Here is a 20,137-nt window from a genome sequence, read left to right as displayed (position 1 = left end):
GTCTTCAACCCTCTTGAATGTTTAGGGTTTTCATAGTATCCATGGGAATATATGTTTTCATTAGCATATATATGTGCTAATGTAAACAAGCATGAAGCTATGAGGAAAAATTAAAAGGCAGTTCAGAACTTGTTGATTCTTTTTGGACAGTGTTAATATTGAAAAGGGAATGATTTCATTTTCCAGATTTTATTTGTTTTCTTATTTTTACCTCCAAAGATGAGGAAATATGTGGCAAATGAGATGAAATTACTGTGTAGTCAATAACTTGTAGTTCATTGTGAAACTCAAAATTTTTGCTGTGTTTGAACTAAAGAAGTCATTGAGGTGAGTTTAATTCAATTTTACCTAAGAAAATTCAGAGCTAAAACCTCAGAAGGATAGGGTTAAAACTTGGAATGGTCTATAACTGAGAGTCCTGCTCAATGTTTGTGTAAATATAAATTAGTCAGCATATTTAATTTCATAATTATCATGACTTGAAGAACAAAATAAAACATATTATTGAGAGAAAATAGAGAAGTGACATATTCAAACAGTCAATAGTAGTTCTTGACAGGTGAGTGACAAGGAAATGTTATGTTTTGCTAAAATAAGGGAAAGTGGATTAGCTGACAGAATTATCCATAAAATTCATACTCATAAATTTATTAATTTGCATCTTAACAAATATATAAAAATTTAAAATTTTGTATTTCATTAAGAGTCCTTCAATATGATATGTGTGTAATTAATTCACTCAAGCTAGTTTTAAAGTCTATGCTAGTTTCATAGAATGTAGAAGTACAAATTGGGGTGGGTAGAGGGGTGGGAAGGATCTGGTGGGAGCTGAGACAAGGGGAAAGAATATGATCAAAATATATTGAGTGAAAAACTATATTAAACTTTTTAAAATATAGTTTATATTTTTCAAATTCAATGGAATTTTCAAATCATCATGACCCTCTTTTCCCACTGCTACAGAGAATCTAATGATTATAAGACAACAATGATGAAGAACAGGACAGAAGTGACAGAGTTCCTCCTATTGGGACTCACCGATGCCCCAGGCCTGCAGCTTCCCCTGTTTATCACCTTCCTCCTCATCTACACCATCACCCTGGTGGGGAACCTGGGGATGATCCTGCTGATTCTCTTGGACTCTCGGCTTCACGTGCCCATGTATATTTTCCTAGGTAACCTGTCTCTGGTGGACTTTTGTTACTCTTCAGCTGTCACCCCCACGGTCATGACTGAGCTTCTTGTAGGAGACAAAGTCATTTCCTACAATGACTGTGCTGCTCAGATGTTCTTCTTTGCAGTTTTTGCTACTGTGGAGAATTACCTGTTGGCCTCAATGGCCTATGATCGCTATGCAGCAGTATGTAAGCCCCTACACTATGCTAGCACCATGACTAAAGATGTGTATACATGGCTGATTATTGGCTCTTATGTCATCAGTTTCATGAATGCCTCCATCCATATTGTGGACATATTCACACTTTCCTTTTGTAAGTCCAATGTGATCCACCATTTTTTCTGTGATGTTCCAGCAGTCATGGCTCTCACTTGTTTTGATAATCAATTTAGGGAACTGGTTCTTCTTTACATTGAGAGTTTCAATATCTTTTTTGCTCTCATAGTTATCTGGACATCTTACATGTTAATTTTTGTCACCATCTTAAAGATGCACTCAGCTGTAGGACATCGAAAGGCTATATCCACCTGTGCCTCCCACTTTACTGCAGTCTCTATTTTCTATGGGACTGTCATCTTCATGTATTTACAGCCCAACTCCAGTCATACCATGGATACAGACAAAGTTACATCTGTGTTCTACACCATGGTCATTCCTATGCTGAACCCTCTGGTCTACAGCCTGAGGAACAAAGAGGTCAAGAATGCATTCTTAAAGTCAATACTATATTCATAAAGGTGAAGAATTCATTCATTTGCTGAAGGGAAAATTTTAGGATTTTAATTTAACTTTGTGAGTTACACAGTTCCTAGCTTCACTCTTCTCAGATATCCTTCATGTACTGAATTAGAGTTGATGTCTACACCAAATTCAAGTAGATGAGATAATATCCTTACTTCTTCTTCAAAACTCGTAAAAATAGTTTAAACAGAATTGTATACTTGAATGATATAAGATAGCTCAAGATTTTCAAAAAATCTCATTAATGATACTGTTATATCACTTAAATACTTGTATTTTTCCTACCACATCTCATTGCAAAAACATATAAAGCAATTTAAAGATAAATAATATAGACAAAAGAAGTACATGAAGGTGTTTGTGATATGCACATGAATGTGGTAAGTTTGATGGAATTATGTACATAATGTGGCTATTTGTGGTGCTTAATTTTATGTGTTCACCTGCCTGGATTCATGGTGTATCTGTGATCATATTTCCAAGAGTTCAAGACTCTAGCAATAGAAGCAGTTAATTTAGAAACTAAGACAGCCTCTCATCTATGTGGCTGGGCATGATCTCATGTCTTAGAGCTCAAAAAAGTACATAAACTCCCCCTCTCTCTCCCTTTATGCCTTTCTCTCGCTTTCTTCTTCTCTGCCATTGCCCTGATTCCCCTTTGCACTGAGAATTCATATCTTCTCATTCTTAGATATCAGAATTGATGATCTGGTCCTAACTGTTTAGACTTTGACCCTCAAGACTTACACCAGCCACATGTCATACCCCTTTTCTCAGGCTTCTGAACTAAGCTTGCATTAATCATCGGCTTCAATTCTTCTCAAACTTGAAGACTTGATATCAAGATACATCCTAACCTCCAAATCACATGAGTCAATAGTCACAATAAATATCCTCTTATTTGTCCATGTATATTATATCCAATTGACTCAGGAGAACTCTGGAAACTACAAGGACATTTAGTAAGTATGATGTTCTGAATGAGAAATGTCTCATAAGGGCTCACCTATTTGAACACTTGGTCCCCAGTTGGTGGCCATGCTTGGGGAAGTTTAGGTAGTAGAGTCTTGCTAGATGAAGTGCATACCTTGGGAACTTGAGTGTTCATAGCCTTGCCCCATTTCCAATTTTCTTTCTACTTAATGTTTGTGATTGAAGATATGATCTTTCACCCCCCAGCTCCTCACACCATGCCTGCCTCTTGTTGCCATGCCCATTGTCATGATGGACTCATCCCTCTGAAGCCACAATCCCAAATAAACTTTTTGTTCCATAAGCTGCTTTTGCTGATTTGTATTTTATCACATCACAGAAAAGTAACTAATACAGTGTTTATAATCAAATCTCTCAATTGATTTATAAAAATGTAACATTTGAGTAATATTTATTTCTCTCTATGTTGGCATAGAGTCTTGAGTTAAAAACATAATCAAAATTAAATGATATTACATGTATTTTCTTTAACATTCACATATGAAGAATTCTGAAATTTCCTATGAATTAATATTCCTGCTGGATTATGTCATTTTTTATAACCATAGCACATTTATACTTGAAATTTCAAAAGGTAAAACAAAAGCACAAGAAAATGAAGGGCCAATTGAAATAGTGTAATGTATTCATATATTGTTAGGCATTGGCGAATGGCATTTGAATCAAGCTGAGAAATTATGAGGTGCAATTTTCTGTAAGAAAGTGCCTTGAAAACTTTCATGATGGCCACTCATTTTTAAGTAAGTTCTTTTGTCATTCTCCCAGTCTTTTTCTTCTTTGATTTTCTTCTTTCTTACATCAATCAATCTTGTTCATTTCCTTTGCATTTGCTCATCCTATAAGGAGTGTTCTCAGTCCATTCAAATCTTTGCTTCAGTTGCTGCTCTCGCATAGATCCTCTTTGACACTTTTTATGAGCCAACTATTCTCCAAAGGCTACCTACACAATCCCATTCTCCTGTATCACTCTTGATGCTTCTTGTTTTATTCTTTTTTTTAATTTTATTTTATAATTTAATTTAATTTTACATATCAGCCACGGATTCCCTTGTTATCCCCCTTTCCGCCACCCCCACCTTCCCCCCAGCCTATCCCCCATTCCCATCTCCTCCAGGGTGAAGACTCCCCTGAGGATTGAGTTCAACTTGGTAGATTCAGTCCAGGCAGGTCCAGTCCCTTCCTCCCAGGCTGAGCCAAGTGTCCCTGTATATGCCCCAGGTTCCAAACAGCCAGCACATGCACTGAGGACAGGTCCCAGTCCCACTGCCTGGATGTCTCCCAAACAGATCAAGCTAATCAACTGTCTCACTTATCCAGAGGGCCTGATCCAGTTGGGAGCTTCTCAGCTATTGGTTCATAGTTCATGTGTTTCCATTCTTGTTTTTAATTTATCTTTCCAAATAGAATATAAAATTCACAAGAACAGAAATATAACTGGTTTTTACTTATCATACTTGAAATAGATTTCTTAGATTCTCAAAAAATAATTTTAAATTGAAAGAAAAAAATAATTCCTCTTTAGTTTAGTTAGTCCAACTTGATAAACATTTGGGTTATTGGTGGTGATGTTGATTTATGAATAATGTGATATTTAGTACATTTAAAGAGACACTGCTAAATTTCTGCTATACAAAAACACATTTTCTATGCTGTCACTCACTTCTTACTCTCCTTGCTTTTAAAGTAATTTTCTGCTAATTACATTATAAAGTAGTTCATTTCAAATCTCCCCATAACTCTACTAGGAAGCAACAGACCATTAAGTGGCAAGGAATGGATCCAATATAAGTGACAGCTAATAATTTATAAGAAAATGCTAAATATGAAATTATTTAAAGGATGCATATCCAGTTGTTCCTTAGAAATTATAACAAAACCACAAATGGCACAATTAACTGAAGTGATTCTAAAAGTTACATTCAATATATTGATATAAAGTACAGAGTGCATGCTTTTATTTTTTTGTTTTCAAGAAGCTCTATAATTTCCAAAGCCTAATGTTGCTTCTGGATGTCCATGGGGTGAGCAACTTTACTCCATCACTCCCTTCAGTGTGATAATCTGCCTCACCACACCCACAGAAGCAATGAATTACAAATACTGTGGACTATAGCACTGATCATAAGCCTAAGAAATATTTCCTCTGCTTTAGTAGTTTTTTCCTCCTGTTATTTTGAGACAAGCACAAGAAACATTATAAAAGGGGATCATTGCTATGACTATTTCTGACAATGTAGTTTAGAAATCTTAACAACTAATTTATAGGAATAGTTTAGAATGGTTTAGAGAGGAAAAGCTAGAGGTGCCTGAGAATGTTACAGAGCATAATGGACAATTATAGTGGGAGTTGAGATAAAAAAAAAAAACACCAATAGAACCACAAACAATAAAGGCAATGATCATGAAATTTCAGGTAAAAAGGACGACTCTATCTGGAACTGGATTTGTCATTATTTATGTTACATTCTGACAAAGAGTGAATCTACATTTTGTTCATCTGCTGAGACTTTGTGTAAGGCTGAGTTTAAAGGTGACAGACTAATAAACCTGGGTGAGGAAATTTCAGAGCAAGAAAGCATTTAGTCTGTAGATGGATATTACCAGCTACTTTTTTAAAAAAAACCATATTTGCAGTAATAACTAGGAGAAGAACAGAAAGATTTGAAAAACTTCTCATATGACCAGAAGAGTGTGGAAAGTTAGCCCCAAGTACAGTGCAGTAAAAGAAGAGAGTTAGTACCATTAAGTAGAATTTGGGGGCCAGGGAGCTGACTTGGTCAGTAAAATACTTACTGCAAAAGCATGGAGACATGAACTGGGGTTCCCAGAACCACTGCAAAGTATCTGTAATCCCATCACTCCTACAGCAAAACAGGACTAGGAGACAGGAGAATCCTTAGAAAGCCACAGGTCAGATACCCTGGTGCTTAGCATGGCAGACAACAAGAGACACCATCACAAATAAGGTGGAAAGTGAATACTAACACCCAAGGTTATCATCAGTCTTCTACACAGGCAAACACATCACACACACACACACACACACACACACACACACACACACACACACATCAAGTTAGATGTTTAGGTGTTCTGGCCTGGAACAATAGGAAAGATGTCTTTAGAGTGCCTCAGTAATTTACATGCCATCATCTACCACAGTGTCAAGGATATAAAAGTGTAAATGCAGTTAAAAGAGAACTTTAACAAAACATGAAGCACTCTGCTGTAGTGGGGGTTTGCTCCGCCCATGACCTTGGACTATCTGGCTTGATAGAGGCAATGCTTCTTATTTGCCTACATGACCTCTTAAAAGGGAGGAGAAAGGGGGTCAAGCTCTCTTTGGTGGTGAAGATCAAATCAGGCAGTGTGAAGCAGCACGTGATTGGTCCCCATCTTTCCAAGAACTCTGAAACTGGATTTATCTTATTCTGTATCAGTGAGTGTGTTTTCCCCATAGAACCCCTTAATAAATTGGTATATATAGACCATTGAGGCTCTCATTACACTCTGCTACACAAAGCTACCCAGGGAAATGTTTCATTCAGGCACTCACAGACACTAGCCACAGCTTCTTTCAATGATGTCAGACCCTGGTATCATCTATTTGGTTTATAACATCTGTTAGCTCCAGTATTTCTCTGTTTAGTTTTTGTCTGTATGACCTGTCCATTAATGAGAGTGGAGTATTGGAGTCTATCACTATCTGCATGTGAGGGTTAATATGTGATTTAAGCTGTAGAAGTCTTTCTTTTAAGACATGTGTGCCCTTGTGTTTGGGGCATAGATGTTAAGAACTGAAATGTCCTCTTGGTAGATTTTTCCTTTGATGAGTCATTCCATTGCAGTCTGAGAGTGGTAGATAGCAGTGGGGAGGTGGTATGTTGATACCCTTATCTGAAGTGTCCAGGATCCTGTCAGCCCACAGGTGTTATCAGCCAAGTTACTCTTCCTGTCAGAAGTTTCTCAGCCCACCTTAGGTGTTTAGGTCATTAACCCTGCATTAAGAGCCTGAGGATAGATATTTCAGCAAACACATTGTTAGCTGGACAGAAACAAAGCAAACATATGTGGAACAAAGTACTGAGGAGAGATAACATTTTATCCCCAGTTAGAGGAAAATGGGCCTGGAGATGCCAAGGAGAAATAGTAGGAATTAAGATCCGTCAGAGCCTGTGGTAACAGCTCCTCACTGGCAGCACTTTGTCTAGCACTTGGCAATTCATCTTTTGAATCTCTTTTGGGACATGTGGATCTCAAAATATTAGCTCCCTTTGTTAGTATACCACTGTTGGAGGTAAATGTATTATATAAAAACCTGTATCAAAATTAAAAATTAAAATTACAAAACAAGCACTTTGGAGGTCTGGTGTCTTCTCCTTGGTCCAATACAAAAATGATGCAGTGATCCCCAGAGGACTCAATGGAACCATAAAGTTTTATAGACACCAGCATTCTTGCTTGTGACATTAATCAAGATGGTGGTGAGGTCACATGACATTTGCCTTCTTTATGACAGCCTTAATAATTGTAGCAGTCAAGTTATGTTGTTGGTTCCATTTCAATGTGGCCACCAGAGAAGATAGCAGCAAACTACATAGTTTCAAGGTGACCTCAGTCACATGGTAAAGTGAACCCATCCCCAATTGGGGCACGGGTCCCTAGGGGATCCACCATTGCATGGATTAAATGTGGATTGCTACACTCTTTTTTTTTTTTTTTTTTTTTTTTTTTTTTTTTTTTTTTTTTTTTTTTTTTTTTGGTTTCTCTGTGACAGGGTTTCTCTGTGTAGCTTTGCGCCTTTCCTGGGACTCACTTGGTAGTCCAGGCTGGCCTCGAACTCACAGAGATCCACCTGGCTCTGCCTCCCGAGTGCTGGGATTAAAGGCGTGCGCCACCGCCGCCCGGCTCGCTACACTCTTTTTTAACAAAAAGAAATTTTTGTTAGATGAGTTGGTATGAATCTAGGAAGAAATGGTACTTTTGGCCTAGACAGGTAGGGACAAAATAGAAAAATAATAAAACAGAGAAAGATATTTCATGTTCTCAGTTCATAGAAGCTGAGTCTGTAGGTGACTGATAGAATAGCTAAAATCGTGGCACTCAGTTTCTCTCAGAGTTGGGAAAAAATGAGGAGCAAGAGATAAAGGTGCTCTGGAAAGTTTCCTGAGAAATGTTACCAGCCCTGTTCCAGGATGTGAGAAGGAATGGGCTGTTTTGTTCTCTTTTTCTCAGTCACACAGTCACAGGGGCCAGCCTGACCCAAGACAGTGGTTTGGAGGATATTTGAGATAAAGATGCTTGAATCTAGAATGAGAAAACCAAATCCCATCTTATAACATCTCATGGGCTGAAACAGTATAAGACAATTTGCTAACATAACTTAATATGCTCAATTTAGAGAGTGGGGCGCTTATTAGCCAGATTAACAGCTGAGAGAGAAAGTTTGTGGGTAATTAGGACCCTAATCAACAGGAAAATTAATGCTTATTAGCCAGATTAACAGTTGAGAGAGAAAGTTTGTTGGGAATTAGGACCCTAATTAACAGGAAAACTAATGCCTTGAGGTTTGTTTTAGGGCAACCCAAAAGTGTGTAGAAATGGTGTGTAAACCCCATTTTAGGCAGAGTAAGGATGGGGCTAGTTTCTGGTAATAAGTTATCACCTACAACTGTAAAATGGCTGAGAACCAGTGACTAAAGTCTAGAATAGGCATCCCCAATTCCAGTGACCTGCCAAGCAAAGCCAGTATCTGGATGCTGGAATAAGCCCCTAAGGTCCAAATTCTAGTGACTTGGCTTCAGGTAAAGCCCAATGCTGAAAGCCAAAGTCAGAAAGACGGATGACCCCTGGAGTCTGGACAATGGTGTCAATCTAGGACGTCTGTGGATTGAACCCAGTTCTTACCTTGGTTTGTGTGTTTCATGTACTGTGGTGGAACAGTGAAAGGCCTCTGTTCTGGAGGCTGGAAGATAGTGAGGGGGCAAGAGAGGAAGGAGATGGGGAAACAGACCGAAACTCAGTTTACATGACACACCAATGAAACCTAAGAAGGTGCCTTGCACTGCTACTGTAGACAAAAGTTGCAAAAAGCTAGGGGCTTTCAGGGCACAGTTGGCAGCCCTTCAGCCTTCGTTAAGCTCAGAAAGCAACCATACTCTTGAGGGAATTGTTATCTGAAAAACAAAGGAGATAGTTAAGGAGAGCTAGAAAAAAATTTACCAGAGAGGATGGGGTACATGACCTAAAAATCTTACAAGTTTTGGCACCAAATGTTAGTTTGGGATTGATAGAGGTGATTTAGAAATTAAAGAAAGCAGACACCAGACTCTACATGAGCAGAATTGTTCTTTAATCAGAACAACTGAAGTTGAGACTGTGTGCCCTAGCCAAACTCTTAAGGAATTTATGGCAAAATTGAAAAATCTCTATACCATGCCCAGGATCATGAAAATTCTACATATGTCCAAGGCTTGTGTGTCTACAGAAAGTCTAGGAAGAACTTAACCTTGTTTTAGACAATGTCTCATTGAGCTCTCAAAGTAGCTGAGGTTGACTTTTAGCCCTAGCTCCTCCACCACTCAATTGATAGAATTACAGGTATGCACCAATACCATACACATCTTCATCTGTCATTTGAGGCCCACATTGGGGCTAAATACAGCTATAAATAAAAATGAAGACCTTAAACCACTGGTACATTGAAGATATGCAAACACATATGTACAGAAAAAAATGAGAAAATTATTAGTTTAAATATTTTATATAATGTGAATATAAGAAATCCCATGAGATAATAGATTAGATAGGTAGATGGGTGGATAGACAGACAGACAGACAGATAGATAGATGATAGATGGGACAATAATAAACAAAAGAAAGAGAGTGAAAAAGAGCAAGAAAGTCTATGTGAGGGTATGGAGGAATAAAATGGAAGTATAAATGATATATTATATATTATAATCTCAAAAAATAAAAGAAATATTTTTAAAAGAGCCAAGAAGTACTGAGAGTGAAAGAAATAGTCTTCCCTAAGAGAGGGAACTGTAGCATGAGTCCTAATTGGTCTTAATAATAATAAAATAAAATAAAGATATTGGGGTAAATGCTGAAAGATAAGAGAAACAAAGGAGCAAGCCACAGCCACCTCTTATCTCCCCATCTCCTCAGCCTGAAAAGGGGGTGAACTCCTGTCTCCACCCTGCCTTATCACTTCCTGTCTCTGCCCAGTCACATCACTGTCTGTTTCCTCCTCCTAAGTGCTGGGATTAAAAGGGTATGCCACCACTGGCCTCTATGGTTAACTGGTAGCTGGCTCTGCCCTTTGATCTCCAGGCAAGCTTTATTTGTTAGAGCACAAACAAAATATCATCACATTTCCCATTTTTTGTCTAGAATAAAAATGCTTATAACTAACATAAGAAAAACTATATACAATAACTATATACAATATATACAGGCAATAAATACATCAACAATGTCTAGTCCATTAACAAATGACAATTCAGAAAAAAATACTCCATATCTATCCTATCCTGGTGAGTCCAATAGGTTGGACCTAATTCATTTTCTATTCTAACTTGCATTTACCAAAACTGTCTTTTAATGTCTCTCAGTCTTATACACTTTATACCTCTTTAGTGAATTTCTTTTCTGAATCTGGTAACAAGGAAAACTATAATGATAACTATAACTATAAAGTCTTCAACTCCATCATAGACCCGAGAAGGAAATAATATTACCTGAGTAAGCAGGAAGTGCAAGCAAGTGACTTCCAAAAAATGTGAGAAATGACAGAAACAGCTGTCTGCCTGGACAGTCACCCAAGGTTCCTCGGAAATTTGGGGGCATCCATCTTCAGCCTACAGGCATAGCATGTCTGACAGACTTTTCTGTGAAGTAGGATTTTCTGAAGAGCTGTCCTACCTTGTCTTGACAAAGTTCAGAAATCCTTTCTTCTCTGCCCTGCTTGTCCCATTTGGACAGCATATTGTCAGCAGTGGAGGCAAGGTCATTTTCTTGCCCATGGCTAATTTTTGCCACAAAGGAAGTAAACTCCATATGGAGTTTCTTAGATACCCATCTTTTGAAGTAGATTGGTGCTTCCAGGAGTAGATATGTCCCACTGTCATTTAAAAAAAAGAACCTATGATATTAAAACACTTTAAATGCCATATTCTGTAGATCTCTGAAGTGTTTGAAGATTACTTGTCTATCTAAATTATATCTCTGTTTGACCTTGAAAATATACCTAACATGACTACAAATTCGATTGTAATAGGTGACTACTAACCTGTATTTCTTTGTTATCCTAAATAGTTTGTAATAATAACTTCCAAGTACTAGAAATTTGCATTACATTGTTAAGTGAGTTATATAGGTACAATATCTTGAACAAGAGTAGAAATATATATACAGTATATTCTAACATAAATGATCTCAAATTTGTATCAATATACAAAAATCAAAGCCAATGTAAAATATTTAAAACTAGTAGTTGCTTTTTAAAAGTAGATTCAATAATATACCCCTTTATTCTATCATATCATATCTATATCCCCCTTTTTACTTTTCAGAGTAGATCCAATAATCTACCCTTTTGTCCTATCATTTTTATATTCCCCCCTTTTTTCTTTTCAAAAAAGAACATTAATCTAATCTCCTATGTTCAGGTTTTTTCCTGACTGTTACCAATAACAACTTGTAACCAACCACCCTAAACAATGACAAATATCCATAACCCATTAAAAGACAAAAACCACCCACTCCACCTCTTGAGAATGTGGGTGTCGTGTTCTTAAATTTACTTCCTGCTGTTTGGGGGTGATAGTATCTTTAAGGGATCCTGAAAAGAAAAATTTGAGTTAATTGTTAAGTCCTGGGAGAGGTAGCTGTATCATTTGTTGTCCAGTCTCTTCATAATGGGAAAGTGCAGGGCTTGTCTCAAGTCTGTGAGTAGTCTGTGAGGCTGGATCATCTCAGCTAGCCACCTCAAAATTGTTCTGAGCAGTTGGTAGTCCAAATCTGATCTTTAGATGGTTTTTCAGCTTAGTACTCTCATAGTCCTGGTGGAATCATCATTGTGGGTCCCCATTATCCTTTTGGAGAATTCAAAGATCACTGTTAGGCATGGTCATGGTTCATTACAGAATACTTAAACATTTTAAATGTCATATGCAGATGATCTCAAAGAAATTAAAGGATTAAAATTTTTATGTACCTCCAGAGTACAAAAACTTTATTTCTAGTTACCTGACTCAAACCTGAAATCATGTACAGGAAGCTAGATGAAACCTTTTTCTAAAATTAGTTAGTACTCTATATGACCATTAATATTATGACAAAAAGTTTAATATATATATATATATATATATATATATATTAATCCTATAAACTTTTAGATAAAATTTATACCTTAATAAAAGTTTTAAAAGAGTCAAAATAAAACCAAAGGATCATGAGATTAGTGGAAACAAAATAGTCCCTAATTTTGTTTTTTCTTCTGTCCCATATCAGGTGACTCTTCTGACATGAGAAAAAGATTTTGGATTTTACTTTAACAATATACTTGGGTTTAGAGGAGAAAGCCACATCCAACTTCAAAGCCAGCTTTAAGTGTTAATTGAATTGGGACTACAAAAATATCATTTGTATTATGTGTCTGTAGAGAACATCAGAAACAAACATTTGGGAAGATTTATGAAATTTTATGCTGTTGAAAACATGATATATCAATAGGCAAAATTATTCTTTTTCTTGGGACATTTTTTAAAATAATTTGTCCGTTTTCTTCACGTTTCTTTTGTCCAGTGGTCTTCAGATTCCTTAGCTGGATTCCTTCGTTCTCCTGAAAAGACAAAAATAAAACTGTTCCCCAACCCTAATTTTGGGGAGGCTCCCTTATAGCAAATTATATTTGATCAAATGAAAAGCATTTGTTAGTTTTATAGGTTAGTTTAATTTGAATGGTCATGCTGTTTGATGAGCTATCACCTCTTCTAATCAAGAGTTCTCTATTGTTAAAATCTAATCATTATCAATTTTGATTTATAGTTTCTCTTGAAAATGTTGTTCTTTCTTCTATAGCTGTTCTATCATCCAGAGCAGTATGGTTTTTACAATAGGCATTAGGTTCTTTCCTCCATGATGACAGGAAACAACTGAATCGAATTTGATATAGGGGCCTGCAAGAGGACCCCCAAGGCATTTGCTGATGGCAAAGGATTACCTTGACTGTCCTTGTTGATCTATATTTATTAGTCCAATATCCACCTTTGCCTCACCTTCTGCATACTCCAGAAGGGAAGGATGTTCTGTTGGCATTATTCTTAGAAAAAGCATTGTTTCTAGAAATGACTTGTTTACAATTCCTTTTTATGTGACCTTGTTTATCACTATTGAAACACCTGACATTTCAATTTTTCTTCAAACCTCTGGAAATCACCTCTCCTATCCAAGCATCATCATGGTCATGAGATTGAATATTAATTTTATATCAGATCCATTCCTCTAAAGTTGCTGATCTTGCCTTTAATGGCCTAATTACCCTTTTGCATTGTGCATTCACATTTTCAAAAGCCAAAGATTCAATTATTATTTGTCTAGTTTCTGAATTTGGTATCATTCTATTTAATGCTTAAGTCAATTTTTGTAAGAAATCAGTGAAGGTTTCTTTTGGGCCCTCTATAACTTTAGTAAATGACTCAGTTTTCTTTCCTACTTCTTGAGTTTTGTCCCAAGCATTCAAGGCTGCCATTCGGCATAAAACCAGGGTGCACTCATCATATAAAGATTGACTTTCTACATTAGCATAATCTCCCTCTCCAAGAAGTTGGTCTTGGGAGATTTATGGGCTATTTACCTCTAGCCCTACTTCATTATTCAATGGTCTTAGTCTCATCTTTCCACCAGGTCCTTCACTGTAATTGAGGACCAGGCTCTAAGACTGTTGTAAAAAGTCTCTCCAGTCTTGAGGGATAATTCTATTACAAGTTGACCACAAGTTTAACATCTGTTTCACAAAAGTGAATGCATGCCATATGACACTATAGCGTCCTTGAATCTCCTTAAATCTGACATTTCCACAGGAGTCCAGTCAGCTCTTACACAGCCTTGGGGATATCTATCATTTGGCAATTCCTGTAAGGTTCCTGTTCCTCTCTAACCTTATAATGCAATGCTGAGATTGGTTCTCCTTTGAATTCCTCTGTCTGGGTCTGAGTATCTCTATGATCTGTTTTAACAAGTTTTTCTAAAATTTTTATCTTGGCACTCATATTAACCAACTTTTTAAATGATAAAACAAAAATCATCAAACAGATATTTATAATTGACATTACATAAATCCCATCTATATTAATTAGTCTCTCATTTAATTTTCCATTTCAAACCAACCAGTATATTATCATACAGAAACCTAACTCCCTCCATTGTAATAGTGTTTCCCTCTTTTAATTTTTTTTATTAAGAGAATTTTTTCATTCATTTTACACACCAATCAAAGATCCCCCTCTTCCCTCCTCCTGCCCCTCCAGCCTCCTCCCTAACCCACCCTTCACTCCCTCCCACAAAAAGGCAAGACTTCCCATGGGGAGGCACATCCAGTAGAGGCAAGTCCAAGCCCTTCCCCCTGCCCCAAGGCTTCACGGAGGTGTCCCACCATAGGTACTAGGCTCCCAAAAGCCCCTCCCCCATGCACCAGGGATTGGATTCTGATACTTCCCCGGGGCCAGCCCCTGCCCCAAGCAATCAAGCTACGCAATTGTATCTCCATGCAGAGGGCCTAGTCCAGTCCCATGTAGGGTCCACACCCATTTTTTAATGTGGGAAAAACTCTCTTTTAATTCCTCCCTTTAAGAATTCCCAATTGTCTCACCAAATCTGCCAACAATGGTGATTCAGATGACAGTGAAGTATGGAGCTCACTGCTCCACACAGAACAGTAGAAGCCCAAGCAGTTTTCAAGGCAGCTACCTAGTGTGGCAGCAGCCCAAGGAAGGGGGCCAGGGAGAGCCCACATCCCACTGGGGAATGTGCAAAAGTGGCTACCTCCTGCAGTTTTAGGAGCCCAAAACCTATGGAGTTTGCTACAGATAGGCTGTAACGGAAAATCCCCAACTTGCTCAGATGCTTGAGGAAAAGAAAGAAAAGCCTTAGCCGATGGAGTAGTGACTCCAGTCTGTGCCAGTGGCTGCAAAGCCACAGGCAAGCAGCTTTTTCATGAAATTGTGTCCCAAAAGTTGAATGCCAGATGTGGCCTGCATCTTAATTGGTCTTAATAATAAAAGCCTGGATGCTGATATCAGGATAAATGCTGAAAAATCAGAGAGACAAAGAAGCAAGTCACAGTCATCTCCTACCTAGCCAACTCCTCAACCTGAAAAGGTGTCTGGGGCGGGGGGATTATGAGCTCATGTCTCCACTCTGCCTTATCACTTCCTCTCTCTGCCCAGTCATATCTTTTCCTGTTTCCTCCTCCCAAGTGCTGGGATTAAAGGTGTGTGTCACCACTGCCTGGCCTCTATGGTTAACTAGTGGCTGGTCCTGCCCTCTGCTCTCCAAGCAAGCTTTATTTGTTAGAGCACAAACAAAATATCACCACAGGGAACACCAACTAGTTGTCCAATAACAAATCATTAGGTCTGAAAATATACATGTAAGTAGCATTACACAGACAAATCAGGAGATGTGTGTGTGTTATACATATATATATATATATATATATATATATATATATATATATATATATATATATATATGGGTTTGTCAACAATGAAAAAGAGGCTATGAAAATGAAAAAGCAAAGAGGTATATAGTAGGTTTGGAGGGAGGAAAGGAAAGAGAGAAATTATATAATTATATTATAATTTCAGAAAATAAAAGAAATGCTAGCTACTCACAACAAGGAATACAAAATAAATAACCCAAGAATTCACTAAATGACACCAACAGCAACAATTGACTGTTTAGGAGAAAGGACCGTATTTCCAGAGCACAGAAAATATTATTAATTAAAATGCTCAAATATGGGCATCTGGTCTAGGTCAGTGGAAAGGAACTTGCTTACCATGTGCCAGGCACTAGATTCAATCACCATTATTCCCAGGATAAAATAAGATAAAATAGTGAAATCTAACACAGGTTTAAAAGTAGTTAGTAGAGATTGCACCTAAGTAAAGCCAATTCTTGAACTGAGCAAAGATTAACCAAGAAGTAGAAAAAATGTCTTTGTGCAGATTCTATATATTTAAAATGTGAGTGCTAAAGAAAATTTTGCTTTCTCCACAGCCTTTTGTAATGCACTCTTGACCTCTTTGTTCCTCAGGCTGTAGACCAGAGGGTTCAGCATAGGGATGACCATGGTGTAGAACACAGATGCCACCTTGTCAGTGCTCATAGTGTGACTGGAGCTGGGCTGTAAGTACATGAAGATACCTGACCCATAGAAGATGGAGACTGCAGTGAGGTGGGAAGCACAAGTGGAAAAAGCCTTCTGGCGTCCTTCAGATGAGTGCATCCTCAGAATGGTGATGAATATAAACAGGTAGGAAATCAAGATAACTACAATAGAGGAGAGATCATTGAAGCCCACCACAAAGAAAATTACCATCTCACTGACAGAGGTGTCTGAGCATGAGAGGGCCAGGAGAGGAGGGGCATCACAGAAGAAGTGGTCTATCACATTGGACTTGCAGAAGGAGAGCCTGAAAATGTTCCCAGTGTGGATGGAGGAATTCAGGAAGCCACAGACATAGGAGCTTATGGTCAGACAAGCACATGTGTTTGTAGTCATGGTGGTGGTGTAATGCAGGGGCTTGCACACTGCTGCATAGCGGTCATAGGCCATGGCAGCCAGGAGGAAACTTTCTGTAGTTATAAAGCCCACAAAGAAGAAGAATTGGGTGCCACAAGCATTGTGGGATATGAGTTTATCTGTTGAAAGGAGACCTGCCATTACTTTGGGTGTGACAGCTGAAGAATAACCAAAGTCCACCAGAGATAGGTGACTGAGGAAAAGGTACATGGGAGTGTGGAGGCGTGTGTCCAGCAGAATCAACCCTATCATTCCCAGGTTCCCAAGCACAGTGCTGAGATAGATGAGAAGGAAGACAGTGAAGAGTGGGATCTGGAGCTTTGGGTCATCTGTTAACCCTGCAAGAACGAACTCAGTCACCTCTGTACTGTTCTCCATTGGGGATTATGTGGCTTCCCTGCAGCAAAGAGAAAGGAGATCAGAATGAGAGATGGAGGGGAGACTGGTGATGCACTCTGCTTGCCTCTACATGCCTTCTTTCACTGTGCAAATAAATGTTCCTTTCCAGCATTTTGATATAAGCAAGTCATGGCAGCAACATTCAAGTTTAAATTAATGGTAGATCATAATGCTTCCCAGAAAAGATGATGTATTTCAATCTAGTTATTCTACAGATGACTGAATTGAGGCCAGAAAAAAGTCTGCCATGAAATTATCAAATATTACTCACTGGAAAATATCAAAATCCTTCTATCTTTGTAAAACAAAGTCATCCCTTATTCTACACCAGAATAGCCTAAAGTCATGATGCTGTCTGTATGCTGTAACAAAATTCAATAAATTTGACATAGTATAAGTAAAAGAAATTCATCATGTACTCTTCTGACAGCTAGAAAGTCCAAGAACAAAGGCATTGGCAATCTATTGTCTGCTGATGGCATTTCCCAGTTCACAGATTACATCGTTTGACCATTTGTTCAAGATAAAAGAGGCTACCATCTCTCCAGCATTTTTTTCGTTAGACATTAGTCCCATTCATAGGATTTCTTTCCTCATTAATAACTGCCTCTCTAAGACTCCACATCCTGAATCTCAGTTTGGAAGTAACAATTCCAACAAATGAGTTTGGTGATGGAAACAATCAGGCCATAACACTATATAAAAATGAGGTAAAATGAATTAATTTTACTTCCAGCTTTTTCATTATTTCCATTGTGTCAAGAACTGTCATATGATAAGTAAAGATGCTTAACTATAGCATAATTTGCCTAAAATGATATTGGTTTTATTTAGTCCACATGATATGCAGTTTATCACAATAAGAAAACATGGGAGAAAAATCACATATAAGGAGTAAAGGCATCTAGAAAATAATGGTATTTAACTTTTGCTACATTGACAGAGGTTTTAGCTTTTACATACAGATGTCTTTAATCTTGAGGAAATGTATCCAGAGCAGGTGATTAAGATACACTTTGTTCCTTAAATATTACCCACTTGAATGAATACTGAAGATGGATATTTTTCAATTTTTGAACAAAATATTGGAAATTATCTCAAAATATTTTACCAACTTTGTTTACTACATGTGAAATCAAGTTTAAACAAATATCTCAATAAAAATAAGGTATTTTAGTCTTTTGTAAAAAATGGGGGGTAGTGGATGAGATCTACACGAACAACCTGGATGTGAGTGGGCGTAATGAAGGGCAAGTTTCAAGGGAAAGAGAGCTTAGGGGAACAGTAGATCCCAGCTGGATCAAGAACAGAGAGGGAGAACAAGAAATAAGAGACCATGATAAATGAAGACCTCATGAGAATAGGAAGAAGCAAAGTGCTAGAGAGGTCCACAGAAATCCACAAAGATACCTCCACAATAGACTACTGGCAATGGTTGGGAGAAAGCCCGAACTGACCTACTCTGGTGATAGGATGGCCAAACACCCTAATTGTTGTACTAGAAATCTCATTCAATGACTGATGGAAGCAGATGAAGAGATCTATGGCCAGGCCCCAGGTAGAGCTCCGGGAGTCCAATTGGCAAGAAAGAGGAGGGTTTGTATGAGCGAGAATTGTTGAGACCAAGATTGGAAAGAGCACAGGGACAAATAGCCAAACGAATGGAAACACATGAACTCTGAACCAATAGCTGAGGAGCCCCCAATTGGATCAGGCCCTCTGGATAAGTGAGACAGTTGATTAGCTTGAACTGTTTGGGAGGCATCCAGGCAGTGGGACTGGGACCTGTCCTCAGCGCATGAGCTGCCTGTTTGGAACCTGGGGCTTATACAGGGACACTTTGCTCAGCCTGGGAGGAGAGGACTGGACCTGCCTGGACTGAATCTACCAGGCTGAACTCAATCCCCAGGGGAGTCTTTGCCCTGGAGGAGATGAGAATGGGGGTGGGCTGGGTGGAAGGCGGAGGGGGGTGGAGGACAAGGGAATCCATGGCTGATATGTAAAATTAAATTAAATTATAAAATAAAAAATACAACATAAAAGATGGGGGGTAGAAGAATGCACATGATTTGAATGGAGAAATGCGTAAAATAAGAAGGGACTTCAACTTGGACAGGGGGAAAGTAGGATGGCAAAATAACACTAAGGATGTCTGTAAAAGCTATAAGGAATTATATTATTATTATTTATTTACCTAAATTACATAAAACACATAAACTATATATCTACATATACATGTAAAGTTTAAATGAAATTACTCTACTTGAGCTGACAATGCCTCTCCCAAGAACCATAGACTATGTAACAACAACAACAACAAAATACCAGCCATGTAGCAAACAGCTCTCTAATTGGACGTTAGGCCTGCTCAACAGTAGGGAAATCATGCTTGGTGCTGAAAACCTAGCCCACTACCTGGAGCTTGTAAGATCATGAATCTTGGGGGAGCATCTCCTATTGTCACTTTACTAAAGCAGCTAATAAGTCCTAACTGCATTCTAAATATTTATACTTATACCCAGAGATAAATGTAGTCTTACCCCTCATCAAAGAAATGTCTCTTTGCAACAGAAAAACACCATTATAGAACACCACTACTGGTTAAAATGTGGAAAAGAGCTGATCATGAAGTTCCAAGCCCCTATGGTTACATCTACAATGCAACTCCTTCAACCAATGGCCCAGGCAACAATATTGAAGTGGGAGGTAGAAAGATTATAAAATCCAGAGCACCAAGAAATCTGATGTGAGATTGTTTCTCCAAAAAAAATGACAGAACTTTATCTATGATACCTCAACAATATGCTAAACAAGACCTGAAGACAAATAGACACGCTGACATGGAAGGGAGAAATCTCACAGGTCTCTACCCCTAGACAAAGAACTACAGGCTACTAAGGAATGCCGATAGCAGGAGAAATAGCTTCCTCAGAGATAAGCTTCCTAAAACTGGTAATTCAATACTAAGTGTCATCCCTGAAATCACACACATACAAGTAATACTAAATGAACCT

General features: G+C 38.1%; 2 protein-coding genes across 2 annotated transcripts; one reads left to right on the top strand and one right to left on the bottom strand.

The window, feature by feature from the left end:
* Nucleotides 1-976: 976 nt before the first annotated feature.
* On the top strand, nucleotides 977-1,912 carry LOC102914698 (olfactory receptor 5B2-like). The gene has a single exon (XM_006994218.2). It carries the CDS (start codon nucleotides 989-991, stop codon nucleotides 1,910-1,912), a length of 924 nt encoding a protein of 307 aa, XP_006994280.2. The 5' UTR covers nucleotides 977-988.
* Nucleotides 1,913-16,157: 14,245 nt separating this feature from the next.
* Nucleotides 16,158-17,102, bottom strand: LOC102914396 (olfactory receptor 5B12-like). The gene has a single exon (XM_006994217.3). The coding sequence runs from the start codon at nucleotides 17,100-17,102 to the stop codon at nucleotides 16,158-16,160; it is 945 nt and encodes a 314-aa protein (XP_006994279.1).
* Nucleotides 17,103-20,137: the final 3,035 nt, after the last annotated feature.

This window comes from Peromyscus maniculatus, chromosome 1 (assembly GCF_049852395.1).
Source record: "Peromyscus maniculatus bairdii isolate BWxNUB_F1_BW_parent chromosome 1, HU_Pman_BW_mat_3.1, whole genome shotgun sequence".
NCBI lineage: Eukaryota > Metazoa > Chordata > Mammalia > Rodentia > Cricetidae > Peromyscus > Peromyscus maniculatus.
This window is presented reverse-complemented; position numbering and strand designations above follow the sequence as displayed.